General features: G+C 37.8%; 1 protein-coding gene across 1 annotated transcript in view; it reads right to left on the bottom strand.

The window, feature by feature from the left end:
* The window catches only part of gli3 (GLI family zinc finger 3), a 229,328-nt gene that overhangs the window by 46,139 nt on the left and 163,021 nt on the right, over positions 1–20,168 (bottom strand). Inside the window, exons 5-6 of the mRNA XM_079862906.1 lie at positions 15,197–15,402; positions 2,505–2,660 (exon numbers count right to left, since the gene is read on the bottom strand). Coding sequence (XP_079719032.1) covers positions 2,505–2,660; positions 15,197–15,402 — 362 coding nt within the window. The remainder of the gene's footprint in view (positions 1–2,504; positions 2,661–15,196; positions 15,403–20,168) is intronic.

The raw sequence follows: 20,168 nt of genomic DNA on the forward strand, positions 1-20,168 counted from the left end.
TCAGGGGCATTAGGACCCACACAGACCACAGGGTGAGCCGTACCCCCTACTGGCCTCACTAACACCTCTTCCAGCAGCAACCTAGTTTTCCCAGGAGGTCTCCCATCCAGGTACTGACCAAGCTCAATCCTGCTTAGGTTCCATGGGCAACCAGTCTTGGGCAACAGGATGATAGACACATGCACAAGCTTACACACCCATACACAAATTAATCCATATGTACATGAGCACGACCATTATACACACATATTCACACTCATATTCAATACTATGTTCAGTCTAAGGCCGATTTGGACTGGCATAAACTCCAAGATGGTCTCAAGTAGTTTAAATCAGCAGTTCTGGTCTATTTATGATATGAGCTGGTTAACTTAGGTGGAACAAGGAATGCAAAAAAGATGGTTTACATTAATAATTGAAGCTGTCACCAGCTAAACCATCTTATTTTTTCTAGGTTTTGATGGACTTGTTTTAGATCAGCAATGTTGTTTTGTTTCTGACAAAAAACTATTGGTAGAACAAATAATGTAGTCAAAACCAGTATGAAAGTTCCCAAAACATACACTTTACTGGTTAATAAAATGCAAATTGCAAATTCCCAAAAAAAATGTTTTACATTTAATTGGTCGTTTAAGATGATCACCAGCTGGTCTAGGTTTTCACAGACTTATTATTATGATATTATATTGGCAGTACTGGTATATTACTGGCATGGGCTAGCTAAGCAAGTTTAAACAGCCTGACTACTGGAACTATGATGGATAAACAATCAAAACCTGCATGAATGTGCCCAAAACACCTTTTCTGAAAAGGTGAAAATAAGATATTCATGTAACCAGGCGTGCAGTTAACTGATCTGGTCTATTACTGGCATACACTGGTTAAGCTATAGGTAAAACAGTGGTTCTCAACCAGTTGGCTGGGGCCTACAAGGGGGCCTCAGCAAACTTTTAAAGCATCAAGATGACTTAAAATTATTTAAAATGAGACAAAACATGCTTTAAAATAAGCTAAACTACTAAAAATGTATATTTAATTTACCACCAAACCCTAACCCTAACCCTAACCCTAAACCTAACTCCTGAAATTCTAAAATGTAATTATTTAAATTTTAATTATAATTATTTTAGTTACTTAAAAATGGACACACCTAATTTCTGTAAATTGAAAAGAAAGGATTGAATATCGTTGTGGACAATGGGGGCCTTGGAGTCAATAAAGTTGAGAACCATGATGGTTGAACAGCCAAAGTAAGAAATTGCCTAAAACATATATATATATATATATATATATATATATATATATATATATATATATATATATATATATATATATATATATAAAAAAAAAAATATTTTTTTTTATTAGGTTTGAAGATGAGCCAATCTTTGACAATTCCTGTAGTATGAGTAAATATTACATGCTTGGTCAAACATCATTATCAAAAAAGTGTTGGGGAAAAAACAATAATTCCATCTACATCCTGCAGAGGTTCCAAATTGAGGTGTGTAATAAGTAGAATCTAATCAACACTGGCTAATTAGCAGCTAACAGGTTGAACAATGCATGGCTTGAACACACATACGCAGTACAGGTTCATTCTTTCATTAGTCCGTACTTCTCTAAAAGTAATTACACTGATGTGAACTGAGCTCTAAACCACGACTGTGTCATCCCAATCCCCATTATTAACAAAAGCTTCTAGATAACGCACTTCTCCTCATTCACTTCCCTTCTCAGAGTCTATATATCATAAAAGAGAGCTTTAAAGTGTTAATTTGGCTGGCGTGGAACACACATTGTTAAAATAGGATGAGTTATTACCAAGGGCTGATCACAGGCGATTTGAAGTTGGGGGGACGCGACATCTTCATTTAAAAATGGTGGCCCTAATTGTTTTGTTTCAGTCTATTAATCTTAAACAGTGCCACAGTAGAAAGGATTTCTCCGGTGATGAATAGTGGGACATTCCAATTCCCACCTAATAGCAATTAATTTTCTGATACCCATGCAATTTTGGCTAGTTTTAATTAGTTTGTGAGAAACGGCAGAGTGGGGAAGCTGACGGGCTAAATGCATTCTCATTAAAGACTAACGGGCCAGTCCACCTGACCTCTCTTCAGTCACCGTGCCTTTAATTTCCTATTTATTCTTCAAAATAACCAATTTGCATACGTTCTGTGCACACCCCATCCCCCCCATACACACACACACACTTATTTTTTTCTCAGAAAAACCTCAATTTTACCAGTTTAATTATTTGGGAATGGTTTTGAAGGAAATAAAGATGTATTATTTGTTCCACTTCCAACTAGTCTCTCATTTGACCATTTATCTTCTTTGAACACTATATATATATATATATATATATATAGCCAAGCTTTTTTGATTGGTTAAGGTTAGAAATAGCCTAAATATATAGCCTAAATCTACCCCTCTGATAGGTGGATAGGATAGGTGGACATTGTAGTCATCAGAAAAGAGTATGCAAGTGGAAAACTTACTTTCCATAGCCTGCAGGTACTCCATGTGCAGGGTGTTGCTTACAGCTCCTGTTGTGGATGCCACTGAGGGAATGATGTCAGCGTAGGGGCTGCGGTGACCTGCAAGCAGGGCCATCTGGTGGTAGTACTCTGCCGTGGTCAAACCAGTGTGGGGTACTGAGTGGAGGGGACATAAAAACATCAGTCATTTGATGAATACAAAATCATTCAAAAGTGTGAGGTGAGTAAGATAAATAAATAAACAATACTGAATTACTTTCATGTGACACTAAGGAATGGATCGCCATCACAGCAATAAATTACATTTTAAAATACAGGTATATCCAAATAGAAAAATGTTACTTTAAATGGTAAAAATATTTCACAATATTACTGTTTTTATTAAATAAATGCAGTCTTGGTGAGCATAAGATAATTATATATATATATGTGTGTGTGTGTAAATGTCTTGAATACCATACTTTTTTTACTCTCAAACTTGTGCATCAATGGTTTAATTAATTATTTGACTTCAGAAGACTTTGCAAGAGTCATATGGACCGGGTCCATGCGGTCTGTGTACCTTCGGATAATTGGTTTTCGATGGCTACACTTGTAAGGATTCTTAAAGGAGAACTCGGCAACTCTAGCGAACTCTAGTCACTTCTTCGCTGATTTTCCCTTTTGTTGTCGCATGTTTTCCCCACGAGCTCCCCCTACAGCTGTGGGGGGGCGTATATTTCACAACACGGACGTAAAAAACTCACTTGCGGCAGCCTCCTCCCCTTCTCTACCGCTGCTCATGTGCGTTTGTTATGATCGGAGCAAGCCAACTGTATCGTGTGGAGCTATGTCTACCGAGGTGGGTAATCTGGTAATACATCATACATGCGTGTGTGTTTATGTCGAATTGCCGTAAAGCAATTCGTGTTTGGCGCTCGCGCTCGTTCTCGTTCTCGCTTCTCACGAGACTTCCAATTTCTGTCTTACCGGGACGGCAGTCCCCAAGTTGCAAGGTTGGTTTTCCACCTGGGAACGCTGGGGGGAGCAGGGAAAGTCATCAATATCACCAGAATAGGTTGTTTAACCATCCAAATGATTTCTAGACAGTTTTATTGAGTTAAAAAATTTACCAAGTTCTCCTTTAAAGCGTTTATTGCAACTACTTTTCATCTCTTTCTCATAAAACAACCAGACTAATGAATGGCTTTACACAAACCGTAACGGGGCAGAACCTAGACAAGGCTTTTTTTCTGTGTAGACATAAATTCACCTACGAGTGCCGTGAAATATTAATTATCTCACAAAACAAGACAAGTCATCTTTATTTAAATAGCGCTTTATACAAAACAGATTCTTTCAAAGCAGCTTTACAGTGATAACAGTGATTATGCATTTCAGCTTTTGTTCAGCTAAAGTCAGTTCAGTGTTGATTCAGTTCTGTAGTAAAGATCATCAATTATTAATTAGTTAATTTCATCTACAAAGCAGTTCTGCAAAATATGATGTCATCGTCCAGCTCAGTTTAGGTCTCATACAACAGCGTCCATACACAGTCAGATCAATAATTTTGTTGAATATTAATTTACTTTGCATCTGCACCCACAACTACCCCTCACCTGCATATTTGGCACACCGCCTGTTCCCTATCAACATTTACTCTCAATGCTGCGCTGAGTTTAGTATGGTGACCGGGAGGGGACATGTTCGGTTCACTTAGTTTTGTCGTGGCCACAACATATAAACTCGTGGGAACGTGATATTAAGTCGTGGGAACGTCATAATATCTCGTGGGCACGAGATCGTATGTTGAGCGAACTACATCCATTTCTCATTGCCACGAATTAATATGTTGAGGGAACGACATCCATTTTTCGTGGCCACGACTTAATATGTTGAGGCAGTGGCGTAGCCACGGGTGTGCCAGGGTGTGCCGGTGCCACCCACAGTGGCAGCTGGCACACCTAAAAATGGATGCAGAATTATTTTTTATAGTCTCAATAAAAAATGTTTTACTAAACTTGGGCTATTGTTGTTTATTTAGAATATACTTTTTTTAAATCAACCCTTTCACGCGTAAGTTAAAAATATTTTAACTCCCTTGTTTCCATGGCGTGATGTCACGTGACACACCGCAGCCACAATAACTAACAGACGTATAGAGAGCCTAAGTCCCGCCCCTCCGCTTCCGGCTCATGGGACCTTATTTCGGAAAAAATATGTATGGAAGTCAATGGCGAGAGATAACTTATCTTTTTATTCCGTCTGAACTGTGCCCTGAACTACACATATGATGTTTGTCAATTTAAAAGGTAATTATGAAGGTCAAGAAAGTCGCAGTTTGTCATAAAACAGAAGAGTAACGTTTAGTTTTATGTGAAAATCGCTCAATGAACTACATCTCTCGTCTCGCACTATGTACGTCACAAGATCCGTTGCTCGTATGTGTGTATTCTGGCTCAAAACACTCAGGCATGACGGCGTTACGTTACGATTATAATGTAAGACTATAGAAAACATGACAGACGTTAGCTTCAGTAAAGTTAGCTTAATTCATTGAGAGAAAAGGGATGACGTCGCATGTGCGCCTTCTGGGTCCATGGAATACACACATATGAGCAACGGATCTTGTGACGCACATAGTGCGAGACAAGAGATGTAGTTCATTGAGCAATTTTCACATAAAACTAAACGTTACTCTTCTGTTTTATGACAAACTGCGACTTTCTTTACTTTCATAATTACCTTTTAAATTGGCAAACATCATATGTGTAGTTCAGGGCACAGTTCAGACGGAATAAAAAGATAAGTTATCTCTCGCCATGACTTCCATACATATTTTTTCCGAAATAAGGTCCCATGAGCCGGAAGCGGAGGGGCGGGACTTAGGCTCTCTATTGCTATTACCATGTCAACTATCTGATATTCCGATTCTTCGTTTAAAAAACTTTATAAATTATCTTGATCTATAACGAGATGAGCGCTGCAGTTCAGAGAGTCCTGTCAGCCGGATTTACAGCACCTGAATTCCACAGTTTCTCCCGAAATACATGAAAGTAAGTGGCTTGCCGCTTCCATAGACATCAGTGTGTATTTTACAAACTGCAAATGTATTGTTTTACTAGCCTACTTATGTGTATTTAAATGTCTGAAACATAAAATAAACATTATGTGGTTGAAAACACTGCATATTAGTTGTGATATACTGTATGACAAGCGCTGAGCGCGTCCGTCTCTGCCTCAGCGCCAGCCAACGCGCGAAAGCAGTTTGGATCAGGTTTGAATCTGGCAGTTCTGTGACGTCACTGAACATTCTAAATCATACTCAGGGGCACAGAAATAAGAATCCAATATGGTGCCATAACTCTGGTGTCCGGGACACGTGACGTGTGTGTGTTTTTTTAAAGGACAAGTGAAAGAGAATTGTACTTGCCCAACCGGACCCCTGATTAAAACAATTTTCAATATCAAAAAAATAAAATAAGAAATAATGTAGCCTACTCAGTTACTAACGTAACCTCAGTTCCCTGAGAGTAGGGAAAGAGTATAGAGAGTAAAAATTAGGGAAAGAAATGCCCTTTATAAAGCTAAAAAAAAATATTCTGATCAAAATTAAATTGTCAATGTTTCATTACATCACTGTTGGAAAACAGCTCTTATCAGATTCTGAAGAACTTTTATTTTAAATAAATCTTAATTTTAAATCAGCCTACTTCAGTGTGATATTTTATCATATTATCATGCTTAACACTGAGAATTTGAATAATTGAAATGTGATGATCAGATGCAGATATCTAAATCAGAGAATATCATATAGGTTCGGGAGGTTGGCGGGTGGATTATTTATTTTTAACAGCAGATTCGGGAGACTCAAAGTGCACCAGATTAATGAATTTATCTTTAAAATGTACAAAATTTTCTTCCGGGGGGGCTTATGTTATGACTGAGTTATTGGCGATCCTGATGTATAGTTATATTTGATATAGTTTTATGGTTGTGTGGGGCATGGTTATGTGGTTATGGTTAATACTTTTGCACAGTAATCTGACAATAAATGTGGCACACCCAGATTTTCAGATGCACACCCAGAGTCTCTTTTCTGGCTACGCTACTGTGTTGAGGGAATAGCATCCGTTTCTCGTGGCCACGACTTAATATGTTGAGGGAACAACATCAGTTTCTCGTGGCTACCAGTGATATAACATGTGGGAACTGAATCTTCACACGCGATGCGGGCTCCTCCTTTTACCCCGGTCATAATTTACTTTTTTATTTGTTAATTTAAGTTTCTCATAATTTGTTTTTGTTTATTGTCTTAAACGGGACTTTATTCATGTCCCGAGTATTTCATTCAAGCTAGCAAATGTCCGACGAAAAAGCCCATTCAACTTAAGAATGCGCTTCAGGTGTCTTTCACTTACGTACCCATGTCTTAATGCCAGAGACCACACTATATCTTTATATGACATTCCAAATTCAAAGTAAAATGTTATTTCATCAGTCATCTCCATCTCCGACTGCTGTATATGGTTACAGTATTGACCGGTGTAGTTACTCGTGGCCACAAGAAATAGATGTTGTTCTCTCAAAATATGAAGTCGTGGCCATGAGAAAAATATATCCTCCCCTCAACATATGATCTTGAGGCCAAGACTTTACATCTCGTTTACAAGACTTATTATCACGTTCCCACAAGTTTATATGTTCTGGCCACGACAAACCTAAGTGAACCGAACATGTCCCCTCCCGGTCACCGTAGTTAAGTGCTATGGGAAAACATCTTTGTTTGACCGGTTGTGAAGTATGTGTGGCAAACACGCTAAAAACTTTAAATAGCTTCTGACGATGCGCGCTCGTGAGAGGCTGTAAACAGACGTGAAACAGTTGCGCTTTCAGGTTTTCTTTGTCTTCAGAGAACCATATTGTGTGTGTGCTACACTTTCTATCTGTCCACTTTGTTAGGAGTTAGCGTTCCAGCTGTCAGCGTGAAGAAATTTGTCATGTCGCAAACAATCAGAAGATGCATTCCTCCATGTTCACGGACCATCCCTGGTTATGATACGCATGAGTTCTGCTTTGAGCGCTTGTGTTTGAGCATGGCGAGTGTGAGCACTGTGAGTTGTTTTCCATTAAAGTGCTTCTTGCTCGTCTCACATATCACAAGTCGATCTGGCTGAGGAGCGTGAGACGGGTCCTCCCTTGTCAATAAAGTGGCTCGGATCTCGATTTTGCTGAGGCAACGCACCAATAACGGGTCCGCTATATATATTTCTCGCATATACGCATACTCTTTTACTCTAAATATTTGTAAGTGTGAACTACACTTATAATTAGAGTAAAATAGTATGTGTATTTGGCGTGCTGTCCGGGGGAGGGCTCCGAGCTCGGAATGTGGCCTGAACCCAGAGTACTCCCCCGTATCCCTGGCTGGGATAGGATCTAACCTAAAGTGAGGAGTCAGGGTGGCAGAGGGATGCAGAAAAGACTGTTGAGGAAAATAGGTGAGTCGGCAGTACATATATACGCCTCCAATTGTACTGATTGGGTAGATCATTTGAACGTGCTCTTCCCGAACTTTGTTAATAAAACATCTCATATATATATATATATATATATATATGATCACGTGCAAACGAATTATGTGTGTTTGCAAGCTATGATTTTATGATTCTTTGTTGAAACTGTTCTGGCAGCGTGGAAATTACTGCCAAGTATCTCTCCTTGGGTCTTAAAGACACAAGCATAATGAAATTAGATTAATGTCTTAAACAACATTTTGAAAACAGAAATATGAAATTAATGACAAAATGAAACAATGGTTAGAAATGTGGCCTAATGGTTAGAGAATCTGACTTGTAACTCGAAGGTCGCAGGTTCAAGTCTCAGTACTGGCAGAAAATGTAGGTGGAGGGAGTGAATAAACAGTGCTCTCTTCCACTCTCATTACCCACAACTGAGGTAGCCTTGACCAAGGCACCTAACCCCCAATCTCCCAGGGTGCCACAGCCTATGTGTCTGTGTTCAATACTGTGTGTGTGCACAGAGCACAAATTCCAAGCATGGGACACCATAATTGGCCACACATCACGTCAATTTCACCTACACTTTTAGGCAAAGAATTTGCAGATTTTTTTATCGGAGTTAGTACTGGCTGCAGATAAAGTCCTAATTGTTGGTGATATTAATATACATGTAGATAACATAATAGTACAAAATAGTCCAACGCCGTGGTACAATGAGCTCCCTTGGGCCCTTAAGAGAGCAGCCAGAAAAATGGAGCGCAACTGGAAGAAAACAAAACTAGACATTTTTCGAATTTCGAGGAGAGAGAGCATGATTACGTACAGAAAAGCCTTAAAAACTGCTAGGAAGGTTTCTTCAAGCATCTTGGAGACGTTCCCGCAGTTCTTCTGGATTTAGTCTGTCTCAGTTTTTTCTGTTTCTTCATGTAATCACAGACGGACTCGATGATGGTGAGATCAGATCATACCGGCTGTTGTCAGACTCCTTGTGCATACACAAATCTCACTGGATTATTACAATTAATGGCAAAAAGAATGTTTGGAAATGTAAACTGATATTTTCTACTGACACACTACAGCAAAAGATATAAATAACTGACTTAAAACCTTTTTTTGGGGGGTGGGTGGGGGGTTGGGGATATTAACATGCCTAAGACTTTTGCACAGTACTGTATATATATATATATATATATATATATATATATATATATATATATATATATATATATATATATATATAACCTTTGTATATATAAAACAGTTAAGTCCGGTCGGATGTATTAAATAAATTCAGATTGTATATGTTGGTAATAGGTACTTATCTAACTCTAAAAAGAAATTTTGTGCCTCTAAAAAGTGCGTTCGACCTTCTTTTTGATCTGAATGGTGTGTGGAAAACACTTGAGTTTTGCCACAGATTTGTCCCACTGCCTAGAACGCAACTGAATACTTTTTCAAGCATCTCCATGCTTGAAAAACCACGGAAAAATATTTTTAAACAGGATATTACGGAATGTACATATTTACAGCGGTTCTATTCGCATGGGATTAGTATTATCTGAGGTAATTTTTCCAGACCTTTTTACTGAAGGTAAAAGTCACCGTAATCTTTACTGACATTGTCCGTAATGATTACTGACATGGCACATTTGGACGGGACTAAAATCAATGAGAAGCTCTGGTAATAATTACTTTACCCCACCTCTCCATGTTAAACCAGTCCCGTCCGAATAGGGCTATAGAAGAAAACAAACACAACCCTAGGTATTAATTTGACACAGTGGCTAAATTAACAAGAAATAAAGCTTCTACTTCTGAAGTTTCCAAAGAGCATAGTAGTAATGACTTTATGAACTTCTTTACTTACAAGATTGATAATATTAGAGAGAAAATTATAAATATGCAATCATCTACTACAGTATCGCATCAGGCAGTGCATTGTAGTGTCCCTGAGGAAAAATTCCATTCATTCGTTGCAATAGGAGAGGAGGAATTGTCTAAACTCGTTTAATCATCTAAATCAACATGTATGTTAGAACCATACCGACTAAGCTCCTGAAAGAAATGCTTCCAGAGGTCATAGATCCTCTTCTTAATATCATTAATTCATCTTGGTCACTAGGATATGTACCGAAAACTTTAAAGCTGGCTATTATTAAACCTCTTATTAAAAAAAAACGCAACTTGATGCTAGAGAATTAGTCGATTACAGGCCAATCTCAAATCTACCCTTTTTGTCAAAGCTGGTAGAAAAAGCAGTATCCTCACAACTCTGTTCCTTTTTAGAAAGAAATGGTATCTGCAAGGATTTCCAGTCAGGATTTAGACCGTACCATAGTACTGAGACTGCTCTCATTAGACTTACAACTGATTTGCTCTTATCATCCGATCGTGGTTGTATCTCTCTATTAGTGTTACTTGATCTTAGTGCTGCATTTGATACCTTTGACCACAACATTCTTTTAAATAGACTCTTTAAGAAAATTATGTTGGCATTAGTGGAATTGCATTAGCATGGTTTAAATCATACTTATCTGACCATTATCAGTTTGTAGCAGTAAATGAAGAAATGTCTTATCGATCACAAGTTCAGTATGGAGTACCACAAGGCTCAGTACTAGGACCGTTGCTGTTCGTTCTGTACATGCTACCCTTGGGAGATATCATTAGGAAGCATGGGATTAGTTTTCACTGTTATGCTGACGGAACTCAGCTCTATATCTCTTCGCACCCCAACGAAACTTGCCAATTCAAGAAATTAACGGAATGCATAGCTGATATAAAAATTTGGATTACTAGTAATTTCCAATTACTTAATTCTGAAAAAAACAGAGTTTATAATGATTGGACCAAAAACCTCTGCACGTACTAACTTAGAATACTGTCTAACAATTGATGGCTGCTCTGTCAAGCCTTCGTCATCGGTTCGTCAGGAACCTGGGTGTGCTCTTTGATACCAATCTTTCATTTGAAAGCCACGTTTCTAGCATCTGTAAAACCACATTCTTCCATCTTAAAAATATATCTATATTACGACATATGCTTTCAATGAAAAATGCGGAACAGTTAGTTCAACGCATCCCTGAAGTGTCAGCAGAGATTGTGTCTACTAGACTCTCCCCTGTGAAGGTCTCATTGACACCTCAGCCATCGACACGGATCCTTGACAAACCCGTCTCCATACCGACGTGACTCCGATCTTCAACCAGATGGAACTGGATAATATTCTGATTTTTCTAAACCAATCTGACTTCTGACCTATAATGCTGCCTGAATCATAATCATACACTGTTTGTTCATTGGCCAAAGGAGAACTGGCCCCCCGACTGAGCCTTGGTTCTCCCAAGGTTTTTTTCTCCATTCTGCCATTCCGCCTTTTTCCACCTTTGTTGCCATTGTTGCCTGATTCATTCAGGAATAAAAATCAAGTGGCTGTCTATATGGGTCATTGAATCACTCACTCAACTGATTGGTTCAAAGACTTCAAAGACACCACTCTGCATGCCTATGCTGAGAGTCATTCGCACAACGGAACTGTGACTTTGCTTTGGAAGTTTACAGTAGATGGCAGATAAAATTAAACACACCATTTTCAGTGACATCAATTAATACTCAATATTAATGAAATAAACTCAGTGTATTGCAAAAGTTATGGCTGCTGTATTGACACTTATAAAGATACAAGTCTGTGCTTCATTACAATGTAAATGCATTTGTTCCACGCTGTCCAGTGCGTCGTGGAGCTTTGCCACACAGAGTTTGAGAGTTGGCCAGCTAAACAGAACAGGAGGTTTATTTCTCTGGCACGGGTAGTAAGCCATAGTGAACCTATGCCTACACAGAAGAAAGCCCTGCCTAGGCTCTGCCGTGGTACGGTTTGTGTCAGGCCATTAGTCTGGTTGTTTGATGAGAAAGAGATGAAATTCATTTGCAATAAACACTTTAAGAATTCGTACAACTAGCAACAAATGACTATTATTCTGTTGAACAGAACTGAAGAAGACATGATGACAGCACTGTTTAATCTTTGCTTGACCAATCAGTGGTAAGGGGCGTTTCATTCCCGCCTACACGTGGAAATCGAATATTTAAGTTGTTTACCCATTTTCTACCCCTGAATGTAAAAATGAAAAATCAAGGCAAGTTCTTGTTTCCTTGTTTAATTATTATTATTATTATTATTATTTTATTTTTTTTACATACTAAAAAGGCATAGTTTTTTTTTCATGTTTTTGTTTTCAGTATTAAATAGAAGAAAAAAACAAATGAATGCAACATACACCGACCGGACTTCTTTCATGATACATTTAAAGTGATTCGTTGTTATTACTGGATCTTGACAGGCCCCATTCACTTTTCATCATAAAGAAAAATGTGACGCCTGGACATTCAGCTACATATTTATCTAGCTTAGTCATGAAACTCTGGAGGGTGCAGGTTGATAGGTCCTTTACATGCAATCTGCAAGCAATCACAACATGACCACATTGGCCTCTGCTGATCCTGCAGCCAATGGGACTGCTTGCTATACATTTAAATAGTCTGGTTCAGTGTTTACTGCAGGGTAGTCAGATTTACTCTGAAACTCTCCACCTCCCCCAACTCCACATGCCTAGATCTGTTACGGGATTTATGTATGTCTATTTATGCAGCATCAGCATGTCTTAAATGCTCACATGAGTGTGTCTGTGTATCTTTTAGCAGTAGCAAGTCCATACTTGCTCTGCAGCAGCAGCAACAGCAGCAGTGTATCAGATCTAGTCTGCCAAGACCAAATACATTAACAAATTCATTAACATGCTAAAACTTTTTTGAAAGTTGTCATGAATAAACCTCTTTTATATTTCAAAGAAAAATCATGAGTTTGAAAGGACACGAGGGTGACTAATTAACAAAATGTAAATTTTTTGATTAAAAAATGGTGCCAAATTTTATATGCAAACCTTTAAACTGCTTTTTTTTCTTTCTCTCTTTCATGTGTTCCCTCTATCTTCCTTCCAATCTTTAGTTACAGAGTGATACAGGTCCTATAAATTCATCCTAAAAATAAACTTTTGGCAACATGTTTAAAATAACACACAAACACACACATATACACACACAAAAAAGGAAGGAGAATAAGAGAAAGACTGACACAGTGCTTCTCAATGCAAATACAAAATCAGTTTAGCTGCACAAAGTGTTGTGGCTAATTCCTGTCTTCCCCAGAAGAAATGAACAGAGCGGATGAAAAGATCTCAACTGACGCCCGGACTGAATGCATGGAATATGCATCTCTGATTGGTTGTGTAAATGTAAGAAGAAATTCCAAATTAATTCGATGTGGGTATTTTGTCTTAAGTAGTGAGGGAGGGGTTAGGGGGGCTTCCTTAATTGTCTCCGTTGTTCTGCTTTGCCTTGGCTCTCGCATCGAGCCGTAATGTGCCTCGTTTCCTCATTCACGTGCAGAAAGAGCTTTGCGGAATTTCTAAATTGGAGATGTTGGCACCGAATTGCAGGACTGGCGGTGGGGAATGACTGGAGCGAGCGTGTTGTGCTTGTGGGATATCAGAGTGGCAGTTTTTAAGGATGAATATGCATCCTCAGTATGGTGTGCCACCAGAGCCAGGAGGCATTCTGCTGGTGGACCATGTAGGCATCTGGGAGAGTACATGAAAATGTCTTTAAAACAGGGTTGGAAAGCAAAGTCAAGTCAAGTCAAGTCAAGTTTATTTATAAAGGTGCTTTTCACAAAACAGATTGTATCAAAGCAGCTTCACAGTATTAAATCAAAAAACAAAATGATAAAGTGAAAGAGCAAAAAAACTAGCACCTATGTTTAGTTATTCTCAGCCACCAACATGAAGTGGAGGAACACAAAATATGATTAATCATTTTTATTTTAGAATGAATTGTATGTAACTTAAAAAAAAATAAAAAATAAAATAAAACTGCCTGGTTTAATGTGAATAATAAACCATTTATCTATGTTCATGGAGACTAAAAAGCACTTCCTGATGAAAAGACTAGCCTAGAGAAGCATCATTTATTTTTATTTTTTTTGAAGACCTGCTAGTTGAAGTTGATTGATAAAGGAAGTTTTGCAAAATTTCCAAAACATATTTTGTTGTTTTCAGCATATAATTGTATTAATAATTGCTTATATTTATAGGAATTGTATTACTGTTATAATAGAAATAAAATAATTATAATTCATCAACATGCCCTACAGTATATCATAGTTTGTTTTACAGAGCTATCCATAATCAATCAATCAATCAATAAATCAATTAATCAATCGATCAATCAATGTAACCTTTTTGTAGTCTGGGGTGAAAAGGCATTTTTTTGGCAGAGAAACAAATGGCTTTTCAGTTTTCACCCAAACCACAAAAGGTCACATCAAAACAAACTTTGTATTTGTTTATTTTAGCCCTTAATAACTATACATCTGGAAATGTTTAATTTCTTCCTTTGACACATGTGGTACATAGCAAGACCTGGCTGACGTGAGATGGCACCCCAGTTCAATACAGCCGTGATTATCTGTGGCCTCAGAGAGGCCCCCTTTGGTATTTGAGCTTCAGGTTTCAATTAAAACTCCATGCCTGAGGAGAAGGCCAAGAGGCCAGCATACTGCAGAGACTCTTTAAAAACAGCAGGCTCTTGCTGACCCTGTAATGAATTTCCCAGTCCGCCTTCACGCAAAAGAACAAAAATGGCTCCCTGAAGTCCATCCTCTAAACCATTCCCACTTCTCATCCTTCCCTCCCTTCTCGTGCCCTCCGCCCTCAACCATGGCCTTGAACTTCACCCCCCTCTTAACTCAGGATGTGATCGCTAGTCTCTGCCTGACACTCTGAATGTTCCTCCAGAGGTTTTCTAACATGAGACAAAGAACATAGAGAGTGACCCCATCCAAATGATCAAACTATGGTTTCCGCCTCCAGAGAGAAGCTAACTCTAATTCTAAATAAGAATTGTAAGAATTGTATTGTTATATGTTTGCCACATCCCAGACTTTACCAGATGGAATGACAGACAGACAGACAGACAGACAGACAGACAGACAGATAGATTGACTGATTGATTGACTGATTGATTGATTGATTGATTGATTGATTGATTGATTGATTGATTGATTGATTGATTGATAGATTGATAGATTGATTGATTTTTAGTGGGCCCAGAACAGGTCTCTGAGGTACTCACCATCTGCTGGACTGAGGCCCCTTGCCGCAGAGATCATGGACAGAGAGGGACTGCTGTGCAGTGAGCGGATGTAGTCCATGTAGGGGTTAATGTATGGATGTGGGGGGTTAAAGGGCGACTCCGCCCCCACTGAAGGGTTTCGGTGCGGCGAGATCCGGATAAGGGAGATATCAGAAAATGCTGGGCTGGCTGCCAATGCAGGAGGCCTGGAATCAGAGACGAAGAAAAGCATTTAAGCACCTTAGGAGTCTTTTTCAGATGGTGTATTCTTCCTCCATTCAGCGGGGTGGGATGTTCCAAGTATTTGGGTTTATTTGCAAAATGTCATGTTAACTGTGCATGTACAAACCAAAGCATATGCATACATTTAGAATGAAGCATAGAAGAAAACAGAGCTCAGCACAAGGCACAAAAGCTCAGCATGTGATCTATTCTTTCTCGATCCCTGCTCCAGGTCTAGCGTCTGCACAGAATGGTGTAGGAGCTTGAGCAGGAAATGAATGGTGACACTATCTATCGGCCTCCATCTGCAGGGCCAAATCACAGAGTGAGCGGGAGGGAAAAAGCCCAAGCTAAATTCCAACTTCTCCCTCGCAGACATTTCCTAAGATCAAAGCCAGCTTTCAACACATCACATTTTAATCAGACAGAGACGGCCAGGAATTCTAACCGCTACCCACAATGCCTTGCCATATTTTCTTGAGATGGTGAGTGTCACTCAGTCTGCTGAGGATTTTGTTGTTGTCTTAAACAGCCCCTATTCAACCATTATTGTTTTAGTTTTCTTCAAGCAGGACTGTGTCCAGTGTGGGTTTGCATGACTTAGTATGAGGAAAATCAAATAAATTGTGTTTCTTCTGTATGAATTTAAGGAATAAGGGGCTTTTAAGAAAGAATAAAATAAAATGAAGAAGATAATCTTCACTAGTGCTGAAAAATCTGAAAATGTTTGGCCAAATTACTTTAAAATAATAATTACTGACTCTTGCAAATATACTTGACACACACACACACGCACGCACACACACACAGTTTTGTAGAGAACTTTGATTTCAAGTGACCTCTCTGAAGGGCCAGATGGACCCAATTACAGTCTAAAGCTTGTCCACACTGAATTGTCTCTTGTTGGCCTCAGGAGTCTACTTCACCAGCCACTAATGAAAGAGATTGGCCTGTATCTTAAAATGAAGAACTAAAGCAGAACCAACAAAACTCTTTCTTAAAGTGTCTTCAAAATCATTCATTACAATTCTGAAGGATTATTTTGTATATAAGCAATACAGAATTGAATCTGATTTAATAGCTTCATTTCAAATAATCAGTAAATAATAATAATAATAAAAAAATAACTGATTCTTTGAATCTACATGGAATCAGCACCTACATCCAGTTCTGTTAAAGTTGATTAAAAACTAACACTATTAAAAATAGTTTTCGTTGATTGAAATTAAGATGAATTAAAATTAGATAAATATTAGAGAGCTAATTAGATTAGAAAGCTAAATAGAAAAATGCATTTAAGGCATTTTTGCTGCGTAGCATCCATTTTTTTCCATCATCCTTTAGCTAGCATTACATTATATGATCACGCTCTTATTCATGCAAATGCTTTTAAACCATTCAAGCACGACAAGACACAAAAGAGTGCGGCTCAGGGCTCAGTGCGGCACTGTCTTGCGTGCGTCTGTGAATCTCCTGTCTGTGTGACACACACACGGCTCATGCGCACAGAAAGTCACTTCATATACTTCAGACAGCGTGCCGGCCACATTGAGTTTTCTTTTGCGCTTGAACGGACAAAAACACACAATATTATGTAAAAAATCCCATTTTTTCAACCTCTTCTTTAATATGCATGACCATAAGATACACATACACAACTACATACATAATAAACAAATCTACACAAAAACAACAAAAACAAATACACTTAACTGTAAACTCACATTATTTAACATCTAATTTATCCGCACCTTGATTATATGTATTATTTCATGTTTCATGATCATCTGTCCTGGAACTTTAGAAGAGAGCTCCATATTTTTTAAAAAGCAGTCTTTTTGTTTCTAAGTGACACAGACATTTTCTCAAGTGTGTCTACTAATAGATTGAACCATTGGGTAATATACTGTATATTTTTGTTCTATTCTTCCAGTTTAATAGTATTACTTCTTTTGCTAATATGGATAAGGTAAAGATAAATGTTTTTGTTAGTTTTGAAGCACTAATATGAGAAAGATCTGAAGGGGATTTAGAGAGATTAAAATCTAGAATCACTTCAAGTTTATATATAACTTCTGACCAGATTTTCTTTATGTATGTACAGTTCCAGAAGGAGTGAATATAATTATCTATACTATTTTGACTGTACATTTATTAGTGTTGGCATGGCCCATCGGAGACAATTTACTTTTTGTGATATGTACTCAATATAGTGTTTTGTATTGTAACAACTGTATTCTGGAATTACAGATATGACAAACATATCTTTGCAAAGTTCTAAAAGGTCTAGGTCAGTATATTCAGAATGAAGATCGTTATTCCATTTATTTGTAGAGAAATTATGGAATCATTGGAGGCTAGGCTATTATATATCCGTGATAATAATTTGATATAAGGTAAAGATTAAACATTTTCAAAAAGTTCATGATTACTACTCACAAAGGTATTGATATTAAGTTTATTTTTTATAGCTTCCTTTAATTGTATGTAATGGTAGCGTGTGTTAGCTTTCCACCACACAAATAATGTCATTTATAGTAAGATATTTAAAACAATTATGTTTCTTAATGTCGTTGTCAATAAAAGGGATATTTTTATTTTTGTATTTCTTGAATTAATGACTGTTCTATATCTTTCCAAGCTAAAACTAAATCACTATACCAATATTTAATGTATTCTAACTGTATTGCTAAGAAATAATAGTAGAAATGTGGTGCATTTAACCCTCCGAGAGGTTTGGGTTTCTGTAAGGTTGTGAGTTTGATTCTTGGTTTCCGTCCTTACTGCTCTTGACTGAATAACTTTTGTAGCTTTAATAAAAATGAATCTATATTTAATTTATAATTTATGCAGTGAAGAGTGCAGTGTTTGATAACTTTATTCAATTTCTGTATATTTCCTTCCTGTTAGATCAGATATTTAAAATATCTTTAAAAAATATTTTAAAATAGTCTTTATTGTTTCTACATTAATTTGGAGATTAAATGTGAAATTATAACAATATAAAAATATAATAAAAACTTTAATGTTAGGTGCGATTAATTGCAATTAATTACAGAAAAATGTGTAATTAACTAGATGTACCGCATGGCGGTACAAAATATGACCGCCACTCAGGCCTGCACTGGCTTTCCACAAAAATAAATGACGTGGAGCAATTTGGCTGTATTGCGTGTTTATGTATATAAGTTGTATATTTTAAAAGACTGTCTGGAGTATTCCTGTGGATCATGGATAATTTAGAGTTTTGTAATTATTTGCCATTACTATTTAAGTTTTATATCAAAAGTCATTAGTTTAGACACTTAACATCCATAATGTGAAAACGTCACATCCATAACAGTGGTTTTCCCTACATAATGTATTACAAAAATGAGTTTCAAAAACACACTTATTGTGTTCAAGCAAGTCTTTTTCATGCTACATCGGCAGTTTGTTTAATAATTCACAGAGTTTGTAGGACACTTGTAAAGTGTGTGTATTTCATGTTATGTCCATAACGCTGATAAAATGTATTCATAGGATGTAAAATATTATATGAAATGTGAGGATTTTTCAAGAATCAGAGGACAGAGGTTACATTAAAAGTTATGTAAATTAATTCACTGTTTAAGGCATTTACATGTGTGTGCGCGTGTGTGTTTGTGTGTGTGTCTGTGCGTGTGGATGTCAGTGTGTGTGCATGCTTGCGTTTGTTTGTATTCCTGCATGTGTGTGTGTGACAGTATCATCCTAAACCAGCAACCCTTCGCTCAACAGCACCATCTACAGGCCGATGAGTGTACAGTCACTAAATGTGCACATAAATGAATTTATTTTATACCCCCCCATGGATGAAATTCTAAGAAACTTAGCATACCCCCAGAGGATGTCAAGTTAATCATACACATGAAATATGGTGCAGTTCTGAACATCTCAACTGAAGATAGGGGCGATTAAAGCAGAATAATATTGCATTTTCATTTTTTATGGGAAGGGGCGCAAATCACAAATGAGTGATTATGGGCTAGGTTGATGTGGGCCCTTAAGACCAACATACCATAAAAATGTCTTCATCCTCGGTGCCACGGTTCAGGTAGTTATTTAGGAAAAACTGCATTTTTTGGGTTTGGGGGGGCCCAGCGCGGGGGGGGGGGAGTGGCCCCCGGGGACCAAACGAAATTTTTCCGTAAAAGTCTAGTGGGGCTACATGCCCACCAAATTTCATGTTCCCCGGTGTTTCGGTGTCCCTGGTATCGTTGACGAAAAATTCAGTAGATGACGGTAAAAAAAAACAAAAAAAACTTTGACAATCGATTATGGGCTAGGTTGATGTGGGCCCTTAAGATCAACATACCATAAAAATGTCTTCATCCTCGGTGCCACGGTTCAGGTAGTTATTTAGGAAAAACTGCATTTTTGGGGTTTGGGGGGGGCCCAGCGCGGGGGGGGGGAGTGGCCCCCGTGGACCAAACGAAATTTTTCCGTAAAAGTCTAGTGGGGCTACATGCCCACCAAATTTCATGTTCCCCGGTGTTTCGGTGTCCCTGGTATCGTTGACGAAAAATTCAGTAGATGACAAAAAAAAAAAAAAAAAAAAACTTTGACAATCCCTATATGACCGCTTTCGCTAGCTATGCTAGCGGCGGTCATAATTAGTTATTTTTCTAATTGATTGACATCACTAATTAAAATAAAAGCTAAATAATATCAAAATATCAATAAAACTATAATAGTATATAAATGATTACAGTCTACATCTTGGTAATTT

This window comes from Squalius cephalus (genome assembly GCF_949319135.1).
Source record: "Squalius cephalus genome assembly, chromosome: 25".
NCBI lineage: Eukaryota > Metazoa > Chordata > Actinopteri > Cypriniformes > Leuciscidae > Squalius > Squalius cephalus.